Source organism: Anas platyrhynchos, chromosome 3 (genome assembly GCF_047663525.1).
Source record: "Anas platyrhynchos isolate ZD024472 breed Pekin duck chromosome 3, IASCAAS_PekinDuck_T2T, whole genome shotgun sequence".
NCBI classification, from domain to species: Eukaryota; Metazoa; Chordata; class Aves; order Anseriformes; family Anatidae; genus Anas; species Anas platyrhynchos.
In genome coordinates this window covers 73,180,475-73,206,406 of record NC_092589.1, presented here as the reverse complement: position 1 = coordinate 73,206,406, position 25,932 = coordinate 73,180,475, and the positions used below count along the sequence as shown (strand labels likewise).

Below are 25,932 nucleotides of genomic sequence, written 5' to 3'. Positions count from 1 at the left end.
ATATCTTCTTTCAGACTTTTGGGTGATCTGCAAGAATTACTCCTATTACTTGTCTGTCCATTCCTAGAGCGGAAGCTCATAAGTATACATTTACATTGTATGAACTGTTCATGATAGCCCTTCTTGCTTTGTTCTTCAGTGTTCCTCAGCTGCTCAATTCAGGTGGTAGTTCCTTCTATGATCTGATGAAAAAGGATGTGCTTTGGTAGAGCAGTAAAACTAGATAGTGCAGATTTAGTCTGAATTTTGCTTCTCTCTGGTTTTGTTTGACACATTCACCTTTTAGACACCTTTTCTTTTGCTTTACCTTTTTTTTTTTTTCTTTGCTCAGTACCACTAAGCTTATCTGTGTGTTGACGTCTGTGCTGTATAAGCTATTAATGTGTTTGTACTGGTTAACTATAAGAGCAGCATTTGCAGTCATTACACAGGGCTCTGTTTTAAGACCTTGGAGTTGATTTTGGATGTGCTCCATGTGATTATTGAGTGATGTGCATGGTGTCTTTCATAAATTTTGTCTCCTGCCCTTTTCTTTCTCTAACTTTGCAGGCAGGGAATGCTACCTTTAAAGCAGCAACTTTAAAGAACTTTAAAGTTCTTTAAAGAACTGAGAACTATGACTTCTAGGCTCCATTTATGTCTTTATCACATTCTCACAACATAGCTTCTCAGTGACCTGATTTATTGATTGGCAAAACACCTGTCTTAGGTGCTAGGAGGAAGAAGGAATGATTTTATTCCTTTGCAGTCTGTATTAAAAAGCACATTTCTATTTAGGTCATCTTCTTGTATTACATGAAAAGAATGATCACAGATCAGTGTTTCTGTGGTCTTGCATCTGAAGGAATACAGTGATGGATCCTTAGGGATGGAGTATAAACAGTGTCCAACTTCTGGTGCTTTAGAGATTTCCTGAGCTAATAGTTACATCTAGACCATGTGTTTATGCCTGCTGATGCACTGCCCTGATCATTTGTCATACTGGGGAGGTTGTGTTGGGGTTTTGTCATACTGGGGGCTTTTAGAATAAAACTTTCTTAAGTTATGAAGTCAGTGTTTTCATAGTAATACTGTGTCTGGGCTCTGCTTGGCTATTGAAACCTCCTCTTTTACAGTCAGTTCTCCTCCCAGTTCCTTGTCTAAAACTATATTCTTCTTTGTAGACTCTCAGCTTACTGTTTATAAGTCCTGTCTGTATCAATAGAATGGTAAATGCTAAGCAAACATCAGCTATCTGGATAAAGCACTTGTTCACTTCATATCTACCATGCTACTTAAGATGACAAGAAACATTTGAAGTTGAATGCTGATGTTATGTTGAAATGAACCTGCTGGATGTAAATTTCTAGGTGAGCATTACTTACAACGGAGAGAATGTTAATTTTTCAAATACATCCACATATTTTTGTTTCTAGGTTATATAAGGCTTTTGCAATGGAAACAGGTTTTGGGGAGTTCCATTTGTATCTGAGGCCAGCACACTTTGAATCTGCAGTTCACAAGGAGAAAGCAGACCATCTCCCACCAATATTCATTACCTCTCTCTTGGAAGATGACAGCTGTGTTGACAGGTAGACTGAACTTTTTTTGTGTGTTTCTGAAGACACAGTCTCTTTAGGTTGGATGCGCCCAAGTCTTCAAACTGCTTAGGCTCAAATATAGGCCACAAAAACTTCAGTGATTAAGATATATAAAATTATTCACGTGGAAAATGTAAAATGGTACATGATTAGTTTCCTTTTCCTATACAGCCTGAGATAGAATAATTCTAATTTAAGACATTGAACAGTGAAGGTGAGGAGACACAGAATTTGTGTGGAAAAGTGACAGTTCTCTTTTAAATGCATTCTCTTTTAAAGCGAGAGATGCCCTACACAATGCTTAGATAGATGCTATTCTGAAAATGGCTGCCATGAAACCTGAAGGTAGCAAACCAGAACCTCAAGAACTGTAATGGGTAAACTCATAATTCTGAGCACGGAGAAAGCTTATTCTCCTAGAGTTATACTGCATTTTATGAAGTGACAACTTTGATCTTTGTTTTGCACTCAGTGACTACAAATAGATCCAATCTCTGCACTAGGAAAATACAATCTATCATCATCCCTCTTCCTCTGGGAAAAGTGACTGGAACAAGTAGATTTTGCATTTGCTTTGATTTACTTTTTAAAGAATTGGTACATACGTTTGTATATACACACACTGGTTTGTGTGTATTTTAGACCAAGCTTTAGGAGGAAGAAAGGAAAAAACCTGTGAATTTTCTTACAACATTTAGGAAGGGCATTCTTGTTATTCCCTATTGCTATCAAAGGCAATAGGGCTCTCTTCCTTCCTGTGTGTATACCACTTGCAGTCATGTGCTGTTCCTCATATCTCATTCACTTGTGTACGCTCTTGCCATCTGCAAAAATCAGGATGTTCCAAAAAAATTTTAGCAGTTGCAATCAACTTGGAAGAAAATTTCAGCTGCAAGTTGAATCATGGCCAGTGATGAACATCAAAGCACAGGAGACAGGAGGGCAGTGAAAAAAGAAATAAATTAAAACATGTTAGGCCAATTATTCTGCTATATACTGCTGGCCAATACGAGGCCAGCAAGACATCATCAAACTGAACAAGCAGATTTTTCAGTGGTTTGGACCAAGCTCATCCAGGAAGAGCTAGTGAATCGTTGTAAATTTAAACACAAAACTTCATGAGTGATATTATTCTTCTTAGGAAACTATTTCTGAAAACTCAAGCAACATTCTAAGATCTCTAATTTAGGAACTAAATTGTCCTTTCATCCTCAGTTTGGCTTCAATCTGCGTTATAAATTGTGTTTATAGATAATTTTATTTCTGTTGCAGATATATCCCATCTAGCTTACCATTAAGCATTCAAGAAATCGACAGTCATATTGGAAAGTTTAGTTTTCGTACAAGAGATGCTGTTATGCAGGTGAATGATTAAATTTTCAGAATAAGTGAAGAATGTGTATTATTATTATTTATTTGCTGGGGTGTGTAAGGGCCTCAACTATATGTTTGCTAGACAATACAGACTTCTCTACACTTTGTTTGAGTGATAATATGATTTAGTCTACTGTTTTGTAATTAGCTTTATAAAATTACACTGAAAATGTGGTTGTTCAGATTGTGGCCTAATTCAGATATCCTTACTGGGATGAAACTTGTTAAGTCAGCAAGATTTTGTCTGAGGAACTTCATTAAATAAAGCACGATGCATGCATGTGGCTGTGTGCGTGCATAGTGTCGTGGTTTAACCCGGCCGGCAGCTAAACACCACGCAGCCGTTCACTCACCCTCCCCCCTCCCTCTCTGGGACGGGGGAGAGAAATGGAGAGTGAAGCCCGTGAGTTGAGATAAAGACAGTTTAATAAGACAGGAAAATAATAATAACAAAAATAATAATAACAATAATAATAATAATGATACAATGGTGATAATACGAAAGTAATAGTATGTACAAACAAGTGATGCACAATGCAATTGCTCACCACCCGCTGACCGATGCCCAGCCTAACCCCGAGCAGTCCGGCCCCCTCCCCCCAGCTAGCCACCCCTATATATTGTTTAGCATGACGTCAGATGGTATGGAATACCCCTTTGGCTAGTTTGGGTCACCTGTCCTGGGTCTGTCCCCTCCCAGCTCTTACTGCACCCCCAGCCTGCCCGTTGGCAGGACAGAGCAAAAGGCTGAGATGTCCTTGGCTTAGTATAAGCACTGCTCTGCAACAATTAAAGCATCGGGGTGTTATCAGCACTCTTCTCATCCTAAGCCAAAACACAGCATTCCACCAGCTACTAGGAAGAAAATTAATTCTGTTCTAACTGAAACCAGGACACATAGTAATAACACTGGGTGCAGAGAGTTCTGTAAAGGAAGAAAATGACTGTAGTCATTTCAGTGCCAAAATGACTGTAGTCATTTCAGTGCCATTTTCCATATTAAGTCCTTTCCTCTGTTGTATGAGTGTATAAAAGCAGTATTGCACAGTGCCAAGCCATGGAGGTTTCTTCTTTAAAGCTGTTCTTAAAGTCTCCTTCTTGCCATCAACTCACTCATGACTTGTACTCTACAGCAGGGTGGCATGTAGTAAAAAATTTGTCAAGGAAAAACAAATATATTTTCTTTGGTATCTACTCCGTTCCCAGCCTGTTTGCACTTTGCTGCATGCTCTGGTAACATCATGCTCTGCAGAGTAGAGCTGAGAATAAAGCCCACTAAATACAAGTGAACTTGATCTCTACGTGTTTTCTTGATCTCTACATTTATTCATGTTTCAATAACAACATCTACAGCTATAGCAGAACGTTCCCTTACCCTTTCTTTCACTAAATTAATATGCTGAAGTAGTATAAGACAAAGAGTGATATCTGTAATGCAAAACACCTTCAAAACAGCCAAGGCAATGCCTAGTAAATGGCTAATGCATAAAATGCCTAATGCTTTGTTGTTTTCTCTCTCCTTAGCTCTTGTGTCCATCTGGAATAAAGAACATGCAACTTATCCTTGCCTGCCAGGTCATTCAGAAAAATGCTCTTTTGGCAGCTGTTCAGCAAGCCTCACTTTGTTACCTGCTCCAGCCTGCCCATAGCCTGGACATAAAGGTTAGCATCACCTTTCTCCTCACATTGCACTAGTAATGGGTTTTGTCAGACCCCAAAGAGGGGATCTGTTAATTCTGCTTGTAATTGATTGGATGTTGGTCCTGTGCAACACTTGGAACAGCATCACTGATGACTGCAGGAACTGCAGGGATTGTGTATTAGCATATGACATAAAAATAAATAGTGTCACAGCGGTGATTTATTTAAAGTTTATTAGTTGGGTAAGTGATGAGGCATAGCTAAAAATATACCTCAAGGTAGGGCTGAAAGAGATTGGAGATGAATTTGATTCAAAAGGCACTGATGAAATTTTATAGCCTGTAGTATGCAGGAAGGCTAGCAATCACAACCTGACCTTGAAATATGTAGTCTTCTGGGATGGCGATACCATCAGCTCCTGCTGCTTTAATTTCTTCTGTCTTCTGAAAACAGAAATAATGGTCAACACTCTTTCCTATGGGAAATATTCATGCCAGTGGGAGCCGAGCAAGCCAAGCAAAATGGCCAGGGATTGAACTCTCCTTGCCTTTTCCATGGGGAAGGAGGGATCCCCAATTTAGCTGTGTGCTGAATTTGCAACATTATACCCTTGAGATCTCTGTTCTTTTGTCAAATGTATTTAAAATTAGGCAGACTGTTCAAAAGTTGTTGGAGATGGTTTGAACCAGCTAAGGGAACAAGGCTAAAATATTTCCTATGTGACTTCAGTTTCTTACTAAGTTTAAAAAGGACAAATACGCTTCATCATGGCTCCCAGTTGTCTCATTTTAGGTTATTCAGAGCAGTGGGGGGGGGGGAAGACATCCTCTGCTGCTGTGACTTGCAAGCTCCTGAGCATGAATTGCCATTCCTAGAGCAAAACGTAGTATATAGTTTCTATATACTTCCTTTCCTTACATGTAAGAGAGCTGATAGGGCCAATGCTCACCCCAAAGATTGTAAGCTTCATCAGAACAAACCTGTTTCACAGCTGCCTGGCTTCTATCCTGCCCTAACATAAAGTGGGACAGTGATTTGGCACTGTGCAGCTGAGTTGAGGTTCCCAGGCTCACTGGACCTGCAAGTACCAGAGAGGCCATGGTTTCGTTTGTCCCTGGTCTCCTTTCCCTCTCTATGACAAGTCTGAGACTTCCTGGCTAATTTCTAGCCAGATGCTGTGGCATTGAAATCCACTGTGGAAATGAACAGTTCCAACCTTGGTTTCTTTCCCAAATCATTCTTCTGCACTGCCACACAAACTGCTGGCGTTGTGTGTCTCTGCTGATAACTATGAGTAGCCTTACTCTGGCAATAGCTCATCGTCCTCCCCTGTGGTGAAAAGGATTGATCTTCCAAGCATTTGGAGCTCTTTTCCTGTCTAAATGGTGAATGACTTATTTTCCATAGGATGCAATTTTTGTTTTCAGATGTCTGTCCTCCTCTGTAAATCATTTAACAGCTGCCTCATCCATTCTGGATCAGTCTTTGCTGATTTACAGTTAATGGTTATTAGCTAGGCAATCAAACTCACACAGAACAATTAATATGACCAACAGAGGCAATGATAAGGAGCTCATACATCTGTTATGCCAGATTAACAAGTAAAACTGGAAAAAATACCCTCCTTGCATAGGAAAGAGAGATGGTTGGATATATTATTATCAAGATGTCACAGGCTGTCTGCACTGAGGGATCCCCCAGTGCTGTGGGTGGTATGTGTGCTTTGGCCATGCCCAGAAACAGGCCAAGGCCCCTGGCATATCCTAGGGTGCATGTGAAACATCTCCCTCATCTAGATGGTTGAGAGCCAAGACCTGCAGGCTGTGCCATGAAAGGCACAGAGTTAACCAGCCCAACCTCACAGTGCAATAAGCCTTCACTCAGGCCAGCCTGTTCACTACTGGTTTCATAGTCTAAAGACATTAAGAACAGCAAATTTCCATATATTCATAACTTCTGTGTCCAACATACGAAGGCTTTTCCATACTGACATTCTTATAGGCAGAGGTATTTCTCAAGAATGATGTCCTCTTGTCAGAAATGGCACTGCTCATGTTTGCCCATTCACTTCTAAGGCAGTTACAGACCACATTTTTATAATACTAGTTGTATATTCCCTGTGCTCAGCCAAAGCAGGAAGAATTATTCTCTTATTCTCTGGGTAAAAGTTCCATTTTCTACTACAGCAGAGCAGAGGTGTTCTTGGGCAGACCCATATGAAGGCTGGCACTAAACCAAGTCAGGTTTGTACTTAGAAGAAGGAACTCAATAAACTCTTAAAACATGGCTTTTTTTTTTTTTCTCCATTTTGGTCTCTCCCTTTCCCAATCAATTCAAAAGACAATAGTTCTCCTTGACTTGCAAGGGAATTAGTGTCCTTTCTAGCTCACTGGCAACTAATGGGGAAAACCAAAGAAAGCTGGACTGCAAAGTGCCTGTGCCACTTTTGAAATAAGGAGTGGTAGTTTTCTAAGTTCTTAAAGTCTTCCTTCTTGAAAATTAGGAATTTTTTTTTTTGCATAAATATGCAGAATTTTCTGAGTTTCCATCATACCAGGTTCCATTGGGGCTGTTCATAGGGAGGCAAAATCATTTTCCAGACAAGTGGTCTGGATATGCAATTATTTGTACATAGTTGAAAAAGCGAATATTTTGGAATATTCATATTTTATTTGTAGCTGATTGAATGTCGAGAATGTTGTCTGATTTATAAATTGGGTGCTGCCTCTGACTCCACTGCTTCTACAGTTTCATTATGCCTTTGCTCAATGAGAAATGATTTTTTTCTGTGACTTTCAGTGATCCTAGTGAATTATTATATCATAAAGTTAGGGTAAATGAGAGCACACAGAATTGCAAATCTACATTGATTTAGTAGGAAGAGCTGCCATTCTTTACGAGAGCAAGCACAGAATTGATATTCATCACATTTTAGGGAGGAAATGTAAGTCTAACAAGTCAGAGGAGTTCAGCAAGTGGAAGAAATTCAGTATCTGGAAGCCAAGCAGAGGATCAGCTGTTGCCAGCAACCATGCCGGACACATCATTTTCTGTGCGTTCTTCAGGTTTACGCCGTGCCTTTCACAGGTATTTGTTACAGACTGGCTAAGCCCCTGTCACTGGGTAGGGGTTGGTCTGATGTACGTGTGAATCCTTAGCACATGCTGCTTTACATTCTCCTAGTCCTCCCCAGTGACAAAATGTAAAGATGTGCTCTTGATCGCAAGGCCGTGGTCCCAGGCTCCCCTCTTCTTGGTGTGACTCAGTCTGAGCATTGTGGTCCTTTAGCCATACCCCATCAATGGGACTCAAGATTCATGTCAAATCCTCTGTTATTTAAAGGCAGAAATCCAGATATCTCATAGGGTTTTTTGAACATCAGTGTCCTTACACTTGAACACTTTGCAAAATTATGAGAAATAGTAACTGGGACAGAATACAGCCATTCAATATAATGGCACTTCTGCAGGGCAGAGGTTTGCCTCTGCGCTTCTATGCCCAAATACTCATTCCTTGTCCAGATTTCCTGGCTTTCCTGTGAGGTACTGTGTACCAGTAAGGTACTGACAAGACCCAGCTTATATAATTTTTAATGTTATTGAATGCTGATCATCTGGAAGTTGAGCACTGAAAACTGTGTTGATTGAATGTTTGGTTTGAAGGTACAAATAAAAGGGTATTCAACAATTTCATCTTAGCCCAGGCAGCCTTACGTTTCCTGATAGTACCCTGCCAGTATAAGGAGATGCATTATTTTTAGTTAGCTGCTATTTCTTTTACCATTTATCTTACTTGCAATGAAATTAAAAATAAGAATGGGAGACTGTCCTCAGAGCTCATCTTGGCACTGGTAGCTGATCCACAAAATTGTGTGCATTGATATCTGTTATATACAAGGAACCATCAAACTAGATATAGTTGGAGAAGCATCTAATCTAGAGAAGTTATTTGAGGAGTTCAGATGACAGTTATCAGTTGACCCTTTGAGAAGGGGATTCCTCTCAATTTGCATGCTTTTCTTCCCTTGTTAGGCCTCCTGAAGCTTTTATTTCCATCCAGCTGGAGAAACTGGGGCCCCGAGATATGATGCTGAACACTTTCATCCAAAAGAAAGAAATGCTGGGCAGCAGAATGCAAACCCCTGTAAGTATATCAGGAGGCTTAGCCTCTTTGATAAGGACTGCTGATTTTTGGCACATAGGCAAAGTGGTAGCTTAGAGTTCAAAGGTATTCTCTTAGGACATCCTCCTGGTACACAGAACCATGACCTGCCCCATCACACACTGCCCATTTGGTCTGGGAAAAGATGCTGAGACTCCATGGACTTCAATTTCTTCATCTGTGAAGGGGTTTCAGAAGTCAGCAACTTTCTTGCTGGTGGTCAGGTAGTCACAGGCTGCCTGAGCACCCACAAGAGCAATGCCTGATGGCAGCTGTGGAAGACTTGGAAGAGGTGAGGAAGGTTGGATGTGCTTAGGGTGCGCAGGTCATACTCAGGGCTGCAGATGGTGATACAGCTCCATAGCAGCACTAGTGGGTGACTTGAGGGTCCTTGGTGAGTGGCTTTGACATGTGCTATATGGAACTGAAGGGCGGAGTCCAAAAGTGAAAAGCTCAGTTTAGTTGTAGAGGAGGAAATGGCAGATTTTGTATGTTTAAGAAATGCCTCATTTTCACCTTTCAGCATTTTTTCCCCCTTGGTTTTGTTTGTTTGTTTTAGAGAGTCATAGAAAATTGTAAAAGTACCACGATAGGCATCCTATTCACCTTTTGCAAATTTCCTCTTTATCCAGCATCAAGATAAAGGTGAAAACATGGATCCTGAATAAAACTGTTTGTGATTCCCTATCTATCACTGAAAGCATAACAGGTTAGGTGTGATCTTTAAGAACTTACCAGGTAGTAACAACCGAAATCCTTCTACACTAACTCTTAATGGTTATTCTGTTTTTGAAAATTGTCAACATAAGTTATTTACTTTAATGTAGTCATAAGCTTCTTGCCAGCCGAGTAGGCTAGATGGGTATGTGAGAAAATAACTGCTAGTTGCAAACTCTTTTGGGAAATGTGAAAGAATTTTTGAACAAAATTATGTGAACCAGACTTGAATAAAATAATTCTGGATTTATTCACAAGACTGCCTTAACTGCTGCATCTGTCATACTGGTTGAAATTTCTCAATGTTTATCATCCTTAGGGTTTTGAAATTACATTTTTGAGACATTTCTAATGCTGTGCATAATCTTATTTTATACAATTAAAATAATAGAAAATTACATTTTTGGGGGGCTATGTAAGACATGTAAGTCCTACACAAAAATATTTTCTCATCATAGGGTGAAGTTCTGGAACTCAAAAGAGACGTTATTGCTGAATATTGTCGTAAGTAAGTATATCTGATATAATTACTATATGTCTACTATGTTTAATACATTTCTAGTATAGACATTTCCATACAAACACAACATGTTTAAAACATAACTCTTGTTCTGAAGGTATCTGTTTTATGTGGACAGTATGAACTTATGAACTTTCTATGCAGAATGTTATGAATACACCTGTAAACTATTTTGCAAACAGAGGAAAAGAAAAGCACGTAGTGGTTTAGTGGGATAACATTACAAGCAGTACAAGTCATGTTCTTGGATAACTAGGAAAAAATGCCACTTAGTTTCTTTATGAGAGGAAAGGATTGATGATAGGATAGTAAGTAGAATGCAGAAATACCAAGTAAACACATCAGTACAAAAGGGAAATTTTAGTGGAAATAATCTGCAGTTGATCAGAGAATGAACTGGTAGTAATGTACTATCCTATAATTTAGATCTAGTTTGTATGACAACTTGTGAGAAATTCGAGTTTCAAACAGAGTTGGACTTAATTTTATTTATTTTTTAATTTCTGTGTTCATATGTCAAATTTCACTATTTTGTAGTTTTTATCCACAGCTGATTTTGTGTATCTGGGATTTTCATCTTGCACACAATAGCATCGAGCACACCAGCCAATCAATGAGGATAATGATAAGAGTTGGATTTGATGATCCTTATGGGTCCCTTCCAACTCGGGATATTCTGTGTTTCTATGAGGACGAGGAAATGGGCTATTTCTGGTCTATTTTTCACTGAGAAATGGACCATACTTGATAAACACCACTAGACTAGTTTGTACATTACTTTTCTATTGGAGTGCACCACCTGTTATGAGCCATTAAAGAATTATATGTTCCAGTTCCACTTTGCCAAAAGACTGGGCAAGAAACTGGAGTGTGGCCATCCACATCCGTCTTTTCCTCATATGCCAAGGTATGCAGAGGTGTGTCTGAGGAGCCCTGGAACAAGCTGCAAAAAGGGCAGCTGTTTCAGTATGTCTTGCAATTGAGGTAGATTCTTAGATTTGTAAGAAATGTCTATTCCACTGTGTAGCCGTACAACCTGGGAATTTCTGCAGCTTACCTTTTGGTTTCACAGATAAATGTGGACCAAGGTGGATATTTTGGTTCCTCTTTGCATAGCTTTGTGTCATGTAGCAGATGCAGACTTCCTCCAGCCCAGGTGCAGCTTATCCAGCATGTAGGTAAGGCCACACCAATCAGTCTGCAGCTTGCAGACGGGTTGGAGTTTCAGTGCAGCTGAGTGATTACGAAATCTGACTCAGGGTCACACCATCTAATTCCCAGTTCTGCAATTAACTCATTGTGTCACTTAACTCCTTCGTGCTTCAGCTTCCTTATCGTCCTGTAAGCACCAATAACTACCACAAAGCAGTTGCTGTATTCATTAGTGGATATTTCTAAAGCATTATAAAGACATCTGTTTGATGACAAGCATTACATGTAAAATTTCGTTTGGTATGTAAATGCCACTTTGTGATTTTAATTCCTCTAGTTGTGTCAGTATGGAAGAATCATAGCCTGTAATTTTTGCCATAGAAGATGCCAAAGATGTCCGTACAGAAATAAATTGGGCTCAGCAAAAGTAGAACCTTTCACCTGAGCAGGTGATGCCCCGCACAATATATATTATAATTTTATATTACACTTTTTTAGGCTGAATGAGCGTGTGTCCCAGCATGCCCTGAGAGGTCAGCTCATTGCATACTACAATAGCCTAAGAAGCCTCTTAGATGATTTTCCTGTCATCAGAGACAAGTATTTTATAATTGGAGTCTCTCAAGGAAAGAAGGAGGAGCAAGACTTAAAGGAAAACCTTGTAGCTGATCCCAGGTTTGTATCATCTTTGAAAAAATGTTCCTGGGGGCCAGATTCCTCATTCAGTGCATATTACTAAGTAAAGGTGAATTAATACATGTTTGTAAGGGGAGTGATAGCCTAAAGGTGCCCTGAGCAGTATGTTCAGCCAATTTTCAGTCAGTTTTGATGGATGGAGAATGTGTACAGTCAGACTCTCTCCTGCAAGAACTGGCATACAAAGAAGTGAAACCTCAGAAATGTGCTTGCTTCTAGTCCCAACACTGTATGTAATAGGAAAATAAGTGGATGATTGCATTCTCCAGATGAAAATCCTCTGCTTCAATGACTAAATCTATCTAGTGAGGTTGTTATACCCTGTACATTTTATTTATTTAGGATTGAACTGAAACCTGTTAACAAGTCAGTCATAGACATGAGGCTTGTCAGAAGTTAGGGAGAGGAAGAGCACACGACAGACCAGTGGATGACCCTAAATCATCTGCTTCTTTCAGAAGGGAGGTCTGTTTGGCGATGTCACAAGGATCTCCTTCCTCAAAACTTAGGCAAGCCCTGATGCTGACGGTCTGTAAGTCTCTGGGCTGCCCAAGTTAGCACCAGTAGGCAGATGGTTTCGGATGTGAAAGTAGCCACCCAGCACACTGGTTCTACTATTGTTCATCTTTTCCCCTGGCAATTGAGAGGCTCAGCAGCAAATACAGAAAAAAATGGTTGTTAACATTTAAGCAAGAAGTTAGTCCTGATAACAAAGCTTGGGAATGTGATTACAAGCCAAACAAGTCATAAAATATATAGTTCAACAGATACTTGACAAGGAGACTGTTAACCCCTCCCTGTTGTTCAACTCCATGTCAGCTGTAGTTTGTGGATGTATACTGGTCCTGGTTTCTAGTTGCCAGGGACCAGCCCCATCACAAGCCCGAGGTGCAGGCCATTTTCTTCCTTTATCAACCTGCCTTCACTGGGTGTTGTCTAAGGCATTGCTTTTTGTACTTCTATCTCAGATGCCCTCAGAAGCTTTTGAACTCAACAGTGTTTTGCATACAATCATAAAAAGTAGTTCACAGGCCATTTGTAACACCTTTAGTCTTACCTTTAGAAAGAGCCTTCTCTGAACATAGCAACATAAACTGTTTTAATAGACTTAGTTTCAAGCTCAGGCTACCCCCAACCCCTGGTGCTTTCAGTCAGGGGGTTTGTGATCACAGTTTCCACTTTCTTTGTTAAACTCATTGGGGAGTTATGACAAGTAACCACTCTTGGCCCTAGCAGCTGTTTTGTTTGCTAATGTTTTATTAGCAAGGATTAATCAGACATGAGTTACTTGCTCAGAGGAGCTGAGTTTGACTGCAGAACCTATATATCTGCAGCTTGTGCTATGCAATACCTGCTGCTCTTGGAACATCTAGCAAAGAAGAAAGCCATGGTGGGTTTCAGGAGTGTGTGAATATCCCACTCTGGTGGGATATTCAACATACAGATCATCAAGTGCTAGCTTTGTGCACCCTAACTAGATAGTTGTTTGTGCCTCTTGGTCTGGTAAGTTTTCAACAGCAAGGAAATGTTTCAATGCCTTGGAATACTTCAAAGGATTATACCACTACAATTCTTCAAAAATGTTAATATAAGCATTTTAACTTACAACACAAGGAAAATATAAAAGCTTACTTGGTAGAGGTAGTTAAAGTGGAAGTACCTAGAAAGCAGCTGCAATCCACCCTTTAACCTACTCAGACCTACCCCTGCCCTGGTTGGCACACAACTGGGCATTGATGCTATAAAGTCACCTTGGAGAGCTGCAGAAAGCTGTAGGAAAGGCTTTAATTAAAAATGTCTCCTGCCCTCTCAGCCCCTCTGTGCTTTTTTCATCCCTGCCTTATCAGTCATTACCAGTTAATGTTTCATTTTCTGTTGCTGTTTAACAGGAGCTAAGAAACACCTTGTAGACAGGAACTGTCAATTAGTTATGATGAAAGCACAAATTTAGCTTCCATCTTGCCTGCATTTAGAAGGTTATAGCAAGACATTAATTCAATTGCTTTCTTATCTTCTGAACTAATCTCGTTGCCTGCCTTTGTGGCTGCCAGGCACTTGGAGCAGGGCTTGTGTTGCCCATCCCTCCTGCTGAGAAGGACCAGCGGATGGGTGAAAGAAACATGGATGTGGTGGAGAGGGAAGGTGGCTAGGTGTGGTGGTGGAGAAAGATTGGTGTGGAGTGAAGAGAGGAGAAAAAAAAAAAGGAAAAAAATAACATGGAATAAAGAGCAAAGGGAGAGAGAGGTTCTGGGGGAAGAGCAGAAGGAATGGGAATAGTTATAATAAAAAGCTTTTTGCACATATATATGTCTTTCTGAAAGCCTGAAGTTCATTAACATCAATGAAAATGTTCCAGAATAGCCCACCTAATTGGAGATGCCTGTATCTGATGAGGGTCCCCTGATTATCGATCAGTGCTTTAAAGGGATGGCTCATCTGACCTGTTTCAGATCCCTGCTTTAGGATGACATGAATTGTGTCCTAGATGTGCCTCTTGCTCTCTACAACAACTTAAGAGAGCCTCAGGGAGGTGCTCATATCATATATACTTGCATTTGGCCAGGTGTATAGTGTGAAGCCCCTCTCCCTCCCAATTTTGCCATCTCCTGTTGCAGAGCCCAGCTGTGGTGAGACAAAAGGGGGGGCAGTGGACACCTGCCCTGTGCCCACCCTTGGTAGCGTACCTAAGCATGAACACTACTTCTGAGAAAAAAAGCAGGAATACTCAGGTAGGAGACAAGTCTTATCATGTAGAAGGTAATGAAAGATTCCCTCAGCAACTGCTGTCTTGAAAGTAAATGTTAGAAAGAAGAAAGAGGGAAATGTAGGGCTGCGGTTTTTGTGTAGGACAGGACCATCCTGTCCTTCCCTTCCCCCCGCCTGTTTCTTTGTTCCCAGATTTGGCATTAAAATCTGGGTCATAGCTCTTAGCTATACACTTTTAAAATGCCCTAGTATCTGTGTGACCAAATATAGCACACCTTTTGTTTTTGTTGTTTAGTTTATTTTTTTTCCCCATAATGTAGAAAATCTGCTTTGTCCAGGATTAAACCATCATTTAGCTGTTTTTTTGGGAGATGGCACCACAAATCATTCATGTTTTTCTGGGATAAGTAGCACCTGGGCTCACATGGATGCAATGCAGTGTCCCTGTTTTGTTTCTGGAGAAGGTAGGTGCCAGGGTGACACTCTGCTGGACTGCTTTGCAACCATGGGGCAGTGTTGTCGGTGTGCTGCCCGTGTTCCCACAAGCCTGTAAAGACACAGAGTATCTGGGCAGAGCTCATGCTTCAGCCTCTGGAAGATGCTCTGGGCGCTGTGTTTGCTCTCTCTGTGCCGGTGTCATTTATGGGCTGTGATGTCAAGCAGAGGAAACAGAGAGTTACAGCACAAATGCTAATCTCACCCCGAAAAGCGTCACTTGTGCAGTTTCCTTAGGCACAATTTGTGCTTATCATTCTTCTGCAAAAGTTAGGAAGGGACAGCTGGTTAAACAAACCCTGCCCAAATATAACTTCCGTGCTTACAACACAGAGCATTTAACCTTTCGTTACTCCATCCCACCCAAACCAAAGGTCTATTTTTTGCATTCAGCCTTGCTCTGTCCAGACAAAGGAAAAGAAAAAAAGTTAAAAACCCTAAAAACCCTGAAAAACTTACTTCAGAAGGAGATGAGCTTAATCTCCTGATTGAATTTATATCTCATCTCAGAATGTACTAGCTGCATATTGTACTTCATGTATGTGAAGATGAGAAATGACATATTGTATATAAAAACAGGAAAATGAATTATTCATGTCATAAATGCATTTTAATATCTTCTGGGAAAAAAAAAAAAAAGAGAGAGAGAGAGAGAAAGGTTGGCTGCCTACTAGTAATTGCACATCATATTTTAAAATAGTTATTTAGATTTGTAATGCCTGCCTGCTGCTTTGCCTTGCCTGTCTCCCATTCCGTACAGAAAAACACACTCCTGGGGAAGAGACTGTGTGCCCTAAGCAGAGAAGCTCATGTCCCAGCTTTATATAAGCAGATGCATTGGTCACTATCTGGGGACTAACTTCTCTCTGACATGGTGGAAGGGGGCACGGCATTGATGGACCTGTTATCTTCGAGGTGGACAAAATTGGCAGATGATGCAAAACAGCTCCACCCTTCTTATTTGCTTCTTGCATTAAGGAGCAAGGGGACATTTCTTCAAAACTCGTGCCTGCTTCTCACCAGTGCTGAATGCCTTTGAGTCTCCTGGGATTTGTGAGGAGTGGATCATCTTGGATGATAGACTTTCCAGAGCATGTCGAGGAGCATCTCTCCATGTCTGGTCCTTTGCCTGTTAGTTTTTAGTAACTAGTACTGTTTTGATATTGCTAGGGCCAACAATGTCATTAGACATATTGAAGAGATGCTAGATTCTCTCACCTCCCACTCAGCTACCACTTGGGATAGAAAACTCAGCAGCTCTGTAGCACCTGCATGCCAGTATTCAGAAGATGTCGTCTCAGGGCGTTTATACAGCAGTGGATGCAGGTGCATACCTCTGTCCCAAGGTGCTTCTGCGATGGCAGGCAGTTGGACTAGGTCATCTCTGAACTGTTTCAACTGTTCTGTTCTGTTCTGTTCTATTCTATTCTATTCTATTCTATTCTATTCTATTCTATTCTATTCTATTCTATTCTATTCTATTCTATTCTATTCTATTCTATTCTATTCTATTCTATTCTATTCTATTCTATTCTATTCTATTCTATTCTATTCTATTCTATTCTATTCTGTGGCTGAGCTCAACTCAAAGGTGCTGCTGTAAAACTTGTCAACTAAACTGTCTTAGGGCTTGGTTGAAAATCAAATAAAACGAAAATTTCTGTCAAACTCAGCAGGTTTTTAAGGTCAAATTTTGCCTTGTATTTTACATATCAGTGCTAAATAATGTTAGGTCTAAAGCACACTTGCTCCAAATATTGGAGGCAATTCCAATATCCAAGTAGCAGCTTTATCAAAAAGAAAAAAAAAAAATTTTCAGGGAAGTGACAGGCAGAAACAAGTCTCAGAATGTTAAACATCTCTCACTTCTTGCAATCACTCAGATCCTTCCATCCTCGACCACACCATTTGCTGTCTCCAGATGGACTCACCTTCCTTAACCTGTGGTTCATCCCTCACCCTGCTGAAGTGCTGATTATGTTCAAGATGCTTCCAGAGAAGGTCAGTATTTGCTAATGCTAAAAGAGGTTTTGTTCTAGGCTATAGACATCTTTACACACACATAATAATTTTGCTTGTTATTGGAGATAAGGAAACGTACATCAGTGTTTTTAATCTGGGTACAGCTAGGGTGTGCCACTGATTAAGACAGCTGATGAAGAGTCATAGAATTATAAAATAACCTGAGTTGGAAGGGACCCACAAGGATCATCGAGTCCAACTCCTGGCTCCACACAGGACCTCCCAAAAAACAGACCATGTGTCTGAGAGTGTTGTCCAAATGCTTCTTGAACTCCGGTGGGCTCGGTGCTGTGCCCACTGCCCTGGGCAGCCTGTCCCAGTGCCCGACCACCTCTGGGTGCAGACCCTTTCCCTAACCCCCAGCCTGACCCTCCCCTGTCCCAGCTCCATGCCGTTCCCTCGGGTCCTGTCACTGTCCCCAGAGAGCAGAGCTCAGCGCCTGCCCCTCCGCTCCCCTCGTGAGGGAGCTGCAGGCCGCCATGAGGCCTCCCCTCAGCCTGCTCTGCTCTGGACTGAGCAAACCAAGGCACCTCAGCTGCTCCTCACACGTCTTCTCCTTTAGACCCTTCACCATCTTCTTATCCCTAATTTGGACACTCAGTTTTGTCTCTTCCTTATATTCCTCACACTAGTTTATCTGCCTCTAGCAAAGGAAAACAGCGTCCATCTGTTTAGACTGAGATAAACAGTGAAAATGATGGCTGGGAGGCACTGGGGTAGCAGTTTCTAAACCAGAAGCTGCAACACCAGATGGTATGGTGACGGCTGTGAGTGCTATCTTCAGCCTGAATGAAATCTGGCACTCAGAGTTGGTCTTTGGGGTTGGGAGGCCAAGCAGGGCTTCCAGCAGGAACTAGGGCTGCAATTACAACCCTCCCTGCCCTGGGGCCCCTCACAGGAAGGTCTGACTTTGTGCTGGAGCAGTTGTGGCCACAGGACCAGCATGCGTCCTGTTAATGAGTAGCAGCATCTGTTAGTGCTCCCATTCCTTCCTCAGTGGGAAAGTAGATGGGATGTTAAGATTAATTCTTCAGTGAAGATCCAGTCGTCTTCTTTTGGTGTGTCCACCATTATGGACACAGTCATATTTGCTATGTCATATTTGTTCAAAAAAATTTCCTACTCTGGTGTATTTTCTGAAGGCCAATCATCTGAGTGGTTTTCTTTGTGCATTTGTCCTGCCTGCAGGCTGCTCTCAGAGCTCTCCACCTAAGCCTAGAAATTGTCGGTGCATTTCATGATGTGGTTTCATATCTCCTGGCTTTTGCTCAATTAGGAAATTCACCAAGCCCTTTCTCTGCCTTAAACCCAGAGCCTCTGACCCCAGACTGGGGAGGAACTGAAAGGATTGGTAAGTTACAGATACTGCGTGTTCAAGATAGATTTCTCTGAGTCCTGAAAATGAGTGTGAAATGCTGAGGGTGAGAAAGGGACAAAGCGAGTTTGAAGATGAAATCGATGTTAACTGAAGACTGAAATCAAAACAAAATTCCATTCTATCTTTTTTTTTGCCTTTTCTGCTCCATTTTCCTGGTGTAGGACTGTCATTTTTCAAGGTTGTACACAGGTCTGAAGCAATCTCAGAGAAAAGCAGCTCACCTACTGGGTTCAGGACTTCTGCTCCAGCAGGAAACAGAAAACATGGTCCAAAAATTGCTCTTCCGCCTCTCGCAAGTTTCTGTTAAGCCATCTGGTCAGCCTGTGGGGATTTCGTCTTTACCAGCAGATTAAAAAAAGCAGGCTTTGCTTCCTTTAGTAAATCTGTCACTTGGTTCTCTATCCAAAGGCTAAAACAGATGTGGCATGTGTTGTCCTGCGTGAACATGTATTTGTGTAGAAACAGTACCAGCTCTCCTAATAGCTTTGACCTGTTGTTCATGCTAACCTGTAGTTCAGGGGTGGGATTTACGTAGCTTTACTTTTGTGGTTAGGTACATAACTGCTGGTGTCTAACCACTAGCTGAATACCTCTGCTGTCACTGACACCCTTGCTGGGCACTGTTGTCCTTGCTGGACACCTTCGTGGGAGCTGCTCATCCCAAGCTAAAATGTGTTTATAGTGGGTGGGATGAAACCCTCTCTGGAGCTGCCTGTATTCCTCTACTTAACGTTGCAGAAGCCCAATTTAACTTCATAACTGATAAATAGGCAACTAAAGTTACAGAAGACAACCTTGTCCCAAGCACTGAAGTGTTTTTAGCGCATGTTTTTTTTCAGCCACTGCATTATTTCTGCTGTGTAGTGAGCCAGAGTTTCAAAACATGGCGTGTTATATTTAATCCCTTCTCTGTGCATGTGTGTGTGTGTGCTGCAGGGCTGGACTGTTTTCATGCCACCTAGAAATGCCCGTGTTTATAGATTTGGCACCACTCAGGCACAACTCAGGAGTAAAAACATCAACTGCTTCCCTCCTACCCTGGCATCTCTTAAAAAATGAAAAATTGATTACGTCCATTGGGTAAAAATACAAAACTGCTCAAGAATTGAGAAAAATTGCTAGCTTTGTCTTTCAATGTGTCCGAATTTGTCATGTGATGCCTTATGTATTTTTTCTTTTTATGTGAGCAAGATTTTTATTACCAGTTCTGAATACATCTTCTTGAATTTTCTTTTTGGAAGGGAAGAAAGGACTCAGTGAATCATAAATACTTGTTATAGCTCTTATTTTAAAATTGTGCTTGTGAATGTTTGATTTTGAAGTAGGCTTATTTTCTCCAACAAAAAGCACTCCCTGTTCTGTGGTGTGTGCTCATTGTACCGTTAGGTGTGTGTTAGTAACTTCATTTCCAAATGGCTGAGAAAACTGACGTAAATTAGCATGTTTAATGAGCTTTGAAACAATCAAAAGGGCTGAGCTCAGTGCTCAGTGAGAAACCACATAACCAAATGTAGGAGGAATATTTTATGCAAGGTGCTGCTTGAATTTCAGACACATCTAATGCGTGCCTAGCTACCACACTGCAAAAACATAAATTGTGTACAATGGAGTAGTCCTCGCTACTCTGCTGTCTCCATAGAGCATTTTGTACAGACAATTTAACTGTGTTGCTCCTGACCAAGAGATCTTTCTTGTTGCTCTTGTTCAGGAATACTTTCCCCGAAATCAGAATATATAACTTTCTTAAACAATGACAGCCTGTGTAGCCTGACAGAAGGAACATCGGGTTTCTGTAATAGGTGCTTCAAAGTTAAATCACTTTTGTAGCGGATGTACCTTGGGAGGAAGTCCAGCTCCATGCACACATTTTGTGCAAGCAGTGCAAGCACCAAGTAAGATCAGGTGCTCCTGTAAAAAAAAAAAAAAAAAAGTCTTAGAGAGGTCTGTTGCTTTGGGAAGGCTTTTTTTTGATGGGCTTAAAGAGAATCAAAAGCTTCAGAGCCTTAGCAGAAAAACCTTCGCTAGCTTACAGAATTGAACCCTAAAAGTATTTTATTGAAAATAGTTGGAGAAGCTGTCCCTGTCATCATCTATCTGGTCATAAGTAGTCTGGGTCTTTGGAGTATGTAAAATGCCATCTTAGGATGTGATTCTGCTCCTATTTGACAAATTTCATCTTGATACGATAACCAGTAAAATGGAATATAGCACTGGCCTTGTTGGCATTCTGTAACAATTGACTTTTTAATTGGTAAGGATAATAACAGAACTATTAAAGATGCTTGTAACTTTTCATTCCTGTGCCTTGTCCTCTCTTACAACCTCCTTGTAATTCTCCACCCAGCATAATCTCTTTCCTTAAAGAATGTTTTTGTAGTGTTGAGGAGGATGGAAGTGCATTCTTTTTCTGCTTGACAGGGTAAAGAGGAGAACTACAGGAAGTCACGAGGTAGAAAAAACGTGGAGGGAACAAGCGTTTACAGAACTGAGATATTTTTATGTGCCTTTCCTGACACCTTATCTGGTAAACTTACTGTTCTTGGGATTCTAGGGAGTGAACTTCGAGAGATACAGAAAATGATTGACAGCCTTCAGAATCCACTAGATCCCAGTGAAGTAGCCCAGCTGCTAGCTGCTTACAGAGAAGTGATGTTTCTACAGTTCGATGCAGCAATCCGACATCGACTACGGTAGGAATTACAGCCTCTCAGGGATAAGAGGGGCACCTTTTTATTAAAGAGGCTTTTTATGTTCACAAGAAAAAAGATGTAGGAAAGATTAATTTAACTTTTTTCCATGGTATCTGCTCATGAAATGTCCCTTGTAAGTGTAGAAATATACCTCCTGTTGATTTTCTTTTCACCAAAATTGATAAGAGTTCTTACATGCTTCATTGAAGAATATTAACACACGATGCCTGAGTATAGCTGTCCTATTATCTGAACATTCTAGCCCCTTTATGTTGTGATTCATAGTTTACCAAATCAGGGAGGATGAGGAGGGAGGTGGATCTGTGAGGCAGAGTTAAGAATTATCTTTTTATTCTATTACAGGATCTACGTTTTATATTTTCCTGTGTCAGAGAATGCTTAATAGCATGTAGAGGACTTCCAGGATACTGAGATCTAGGTTTACCCTCCTGTAAAATGTTAATTCCCCCATTGCAGAAACCAAAATGAGATATACTTTTCAGGACTTCCTAAAAAGTAACTGTCTCCCTTTTCTCCCCTTTCTCTTACCATATGTTGTCTGTCAGTAGTGATCACAGAATGGTTTGAATGTACTCAAGAGAAATCCTTGGCAGAACTGAAACAAGGGCAGGATGTGCAAAAGTAAAGGAAATTTCAGCTCTCTTTCCCTCAGTAAAATCCATTGATGGCATGACATAAGGCTGGATTTGTAGGTGTAATCAAAGACCATCTAATGGAGCAGCTGGGTTAGGGAGTCCAACAGAACAAAAAAAACTCCTGGACTTGGTCCTGAGTAGCATGCAGGATGTAGTTCAGATTATGCAAGCACAGTATGACTGCAAAGCATCCTTAAAGGAAAAGTTAAAGCCAAATAAGTATCACCATTGCTGGGAAACTACATAAAAAAGAGAATACTTAAATGCAGGAAGAAAAAAAAAAAAGGAAAAGAAAACTAAAAGGGTTAGCTAAGGGAGTTAAATCCTTGCAGATGGCATGGAGACTCTTTGGAGACATACTGGAGGCACTCAAGAAATGTATACCACATGTGAACAAAGACTTAAGAAAGGGTAAGAGGATGCTCGTATTGCTAAACAGCAAGATGAAACAGATCGTTAAAGCTAGACGACATCCTTTAAAAAGCTGAAGTTTCATTCCAAAGAAGAAAATAGAAGGGAGTATAAACTGCAATGGGCTGATTCAAGACATCCCAGGAATGATTTTTAGGAACAATTTTGCTGAAGGCATCAAGATAAATAATGATTCTTATGTCAAATATATCAGAAGCAGTCAAATGCATTCAAATGTATACTGCTAGTCAGTAGGGTTCAGTGGAGATAGGGCAAAAGCACACATTTAAAAAAAAAATTAAAAATGTCTGCATTCCATATAGCAGAGGTTCCCACACAAAAACCTTTTTTTATGGGGGATGCATCAAGAGGATCTGGTGCAAGTACAAGAGTTGCCACAAGAAGTTACGGGACAAATGAACTGAAACAAAGATCAGCAAGTTACCAAGAGCAGATAATGTTCAAGAATTATGAAAGAACTTGAGGATTTATGAAAAAAAAAGAGGGGGGAGGGAGAGGGAAAGAAAAGGCAAAATACTAACTGTAGTGTGTAGTTTCTTGCACAGAACTGCTTTGATACCTGGAGACTGAAGGTGATTGGTGTGTTGTCAGTTTCTAAAAAGGATTGCGAGAGTGATTTGGCTAATCACAGGCTGATAAACCCAATAGTAATTAGGTTTAGGTTCAAATTAACAGAAACTGCAATAAAGCAGATGAATGGACAAATGTGATATATTTGGGAGGAGTCAGGACTCCTTCTGGGAAGTGCATTCACACTTTACAGGCATTGGGGTTCTCTGAAAGTGTTAACAGACATGAGTAAGAGGTTGATCCAGCTTGTCTGGATTCCCTGAAAGCTTTACTAGTCTCAATGGAGACTCCTAAGGAGTGTAATCAGCTACTGGACATGGGAGGAGACGGTCACATTTGTAAATAATTTAGTTGAAATTTAGGAAGGAAAAGGCTGTAAATGGATAACAGTTGCAGCGGATAAGGGAGGTTACTAGTGGTGTCTCACAGGAGTTTGAACTTCCTCCTGTGCTGTTCAGACATTCATAGATGACTTCAAAAAGGGACTGAGGCTGAAGTGATATGGTGTGTACATGACACCGAGATATCCAGGACATGAAGTGCAAGGGCTGCCTAGTGAAGGACCTGATAAGACTGACTGCAGAAATAAAATAGATGGGGGTCAGTGTGTCATTAAGCATAAAAAGATGCAACTGGGGGGAAAAATATAATCCCAATGTGTAAAATGACAGCCTCTGACTTAATCGTTACCATGCAGTAATGAAATCTCAGAGTTGTGACAGATAGCTCTGTCAACATTTCAGTGCAGTAGCGATCAAAAAAAAATGAAAAAAAGCAAATCGATTCCCTTTAGGAAATGTATGGAGAACAAAATTAAGAACACCACTATACCACTGAATAAATCAGTGTTGATGAGGCTATGCAGTTCTGGCACTCCATAACAGAAAGGGCAGAGAACTCAGGAAGGTTCCCACGAAACCACACAGATGATCAAAGACACAGAACAGGTTGCTGCATGGAGTAAGTAGGACTCATGAGGTAGGACCTTTATCTCAAACAAGGAACTGTGTTAACAGGAAGTATAAAGAAATGCAGTGTATCGTATGCTTCATCTTTATTATTCGTATTGCATGGGCAATTAGTTTCCATTTTTACAACACCATTCCCATCACAACACACCTACACAGGGTGTACAGTGTGGCACTAATTTATTCCTTTATGAACTTCTTTGCGAAGTTTGATCCCAGAAGCTGTTATTTGTTCCCGTAATTCCTTTGTTAGTCCTGCAACTGATAAGAACTGCATGGCATTTTTAAGAGTGCTTGTGTGTGTGTGTGTCAAAAATGAAAGAACAAGATCCTTTTCTTAGAGTTGCCATTCAAAGGAGCATATGCAGCCACATAAAGAGTTGAAGCCTAGATTGCTTCTCATATTGTGAGATCCACTTTGTCATGGGCTCTTTGTTTTGAAAGCATGTGAATGAAATACAGGTGAACTGAATATGACAAGGAGGCTGAGTTGAAATGGCAAAACCATGACTAAACTTGGTTGAATAATGTATTTACATGATGCATAGGATGTAGTAAGAAGTAGCTTTTGTTGTAGAACATTTGGAGAATTTTGAAGCAATCTAATTATTTTTAATACAAAAATTTTGGTTCTTTCACAGGGAGACATTTTTGTCCTCAGGGAATGTTTCAGCCTACCAGAATGTTACAGACAGGATGTCCCATGCACTGCCTCCACTTAGTAACTCTGTGATTCAGAGTGCATTTGCTTCACAGCTACGGCTCCCACAGTTTCTGGATCCTCAAAGTTGCAGGGTGAGTAAAGCATACCTGCAGAGACAGTCTTCACCTGTTTGCATTGAGCTCCTTGGAGAACAAAGTCCTCTGCAGTTCTTGCTGGAGTGCTTACTTTTCCCTACCGTGGTGCAAAGAACCTGATAGCTAATTTTAAAAAAATCCCATGATCACAGCTTATTAACTTGGTTCATCTTCTGGGATGAAAATGCTGTTTACAAAAGTAAATAATAAAAATTTAAGAATGGAATGTAATCACAATAGTGTCACCAAAATGTAGTTATTCTCTGCGCTATATGTTGGAATATTTTACCTATCTCTACTCCATTGCTGCTGTTTCTAATAACTTTCTGCTTTGGGTAATAATCCTTATGAGCTCTTTCATCACCTAGCAGCAGATTTGCTTGCCCGGCATGTCTGTTATGATTATACATAAAGTGTTTAGGTCTACTGGTTTATTAGCTGCATCATCACACAGAGGTACACAATGCCACATCAGCTGTCTGTGTGCTAAAGAGGCACCTTGAATGACACTGGCAAAAAAAGCTGGTGTAATGGTAAGGGAAGTAAAGGTGAGTCTTGCTGGTCATATTAAGCATGTTTTGAGGTAATAGGCAGTTTTAGGTGATCATTCAAAGTTCATGTTTCCTCATTTTAATCCCATCCTTCCAATTTTCCAATATTTGATAATATTGTTTTATTTTTAAAAATGCCTTTCTTGAACAAGGAGTTATAGGAATAGAATTTTCTTCCATTTCTGCCTTGATTTTGGTGACAATGACACATAAGACCTCTATAGTGTAATGGAGAAACAGGATTTGTACTTGCATGCAAAACTGCAATGTCTTAGATGAATAAGATGTACGCTCCTTGGGGAACCTTGTTCTGATGCCTCTGAGATATGACCAGCAATAAATGATGGGCAGTCACTGAGTAAGAACCTAGGAGCTATTCTGTGGAGGCAGAAGTACCACAGTATCTTGGTAGGAAATACATTCTGGAATGAATCTTATTGCTTCCTTCCCAAAGAGAGATAATAGATGCTTCTCTCTTCTAATACATGGCCTACTTTCAAAGTCAGAGCAGAGTGTATCAACATATCAAGCATCTTGGCCTCTGAGTTGCCTTTTCTTGATCAAATTAGATGGGAGTCTCATAACTAATTGAATGCTGTTCTTATTTATGAGCAGTTGTCTCTTTTCTTTTAGACACTCATGCATTTTCCTTGGAGGACATTCCTAATGGATGGCGGATTGTTTCCAGTCACTATCAACAACTCAATTAATGTAAATTACAACATGCAGGTACTGTAAGACAGCAGCCTTGTGCTTATGTTCAAAAGACACAAAGACAAGATGAATCTACAATGCAAGAGGAAAATAAACAAATCCTATATTGTT

The 25,932-nt window shown here is 40.5% G+C and overlaps 1 protein-coding gene across 3 annotated transcripts in view; it reads left to right on the top strand.

The window, feature by feature from the left end:
• The window catches only part of CCDC162P (coiled-coil domain containing 162), an 89,056-nt gene that overhangs the window by 39,263 nt on the left and 23,861 nt on the right, over positions 1 to 25,932 (top strand). For all 3 annotated transcript variants that reach the window (XM_038175810.2, XM_072036112.1, XM_072036114.1), the window contains exons 21-32: positions 1,416 to 1,571; positions 2,853 to 2,943; positions 4,479 to 4,616; positions 7,531 to 7,682; positions 8,627 to 8,738; positions 9,932 to 9,981; positions 11,644 to 11,820; positions 16,926 to 17,043; positions 18,253 to 18,415; positions 20,994 to 21,132; positions 24,400 to 24,553; positions 25,741 to 25,836. In XM_038175810.2, the coding sequence (XP_038031738.2) occupies positions 1,416 to 1,571; positions 2,853 to 2,943; positions 4,479 to 4,616; positions 7,531 to 7,682; positions 8,627 to 8,738; positions 9,932 to 9,981; positions 11,644 to 11,820; positions 16,926 to 17,043; positions 18,253 to 18,415; positions 20,994 to 21,132; positions 24,400 to 24,553; positions 25,741 to 25,836 (1,546 nt within the window). The remainder of the gene's footprint in view (positions 1 to 1,415; positions 1,572 to 2,852; positions 2,944 to 4,478; positions 4,617 to 7,530; positions 7,683 to 8,626; positions 8,739 to 9,931; positions 9,982 to 11,643; positions 11,821 to 16,925; positions 17,044 to 18,252; positions 18,416 to 20,993; positions 21,133 to 24,399; positions 24,554 to 25,740; positions 25,837 to 25,932) is intronic.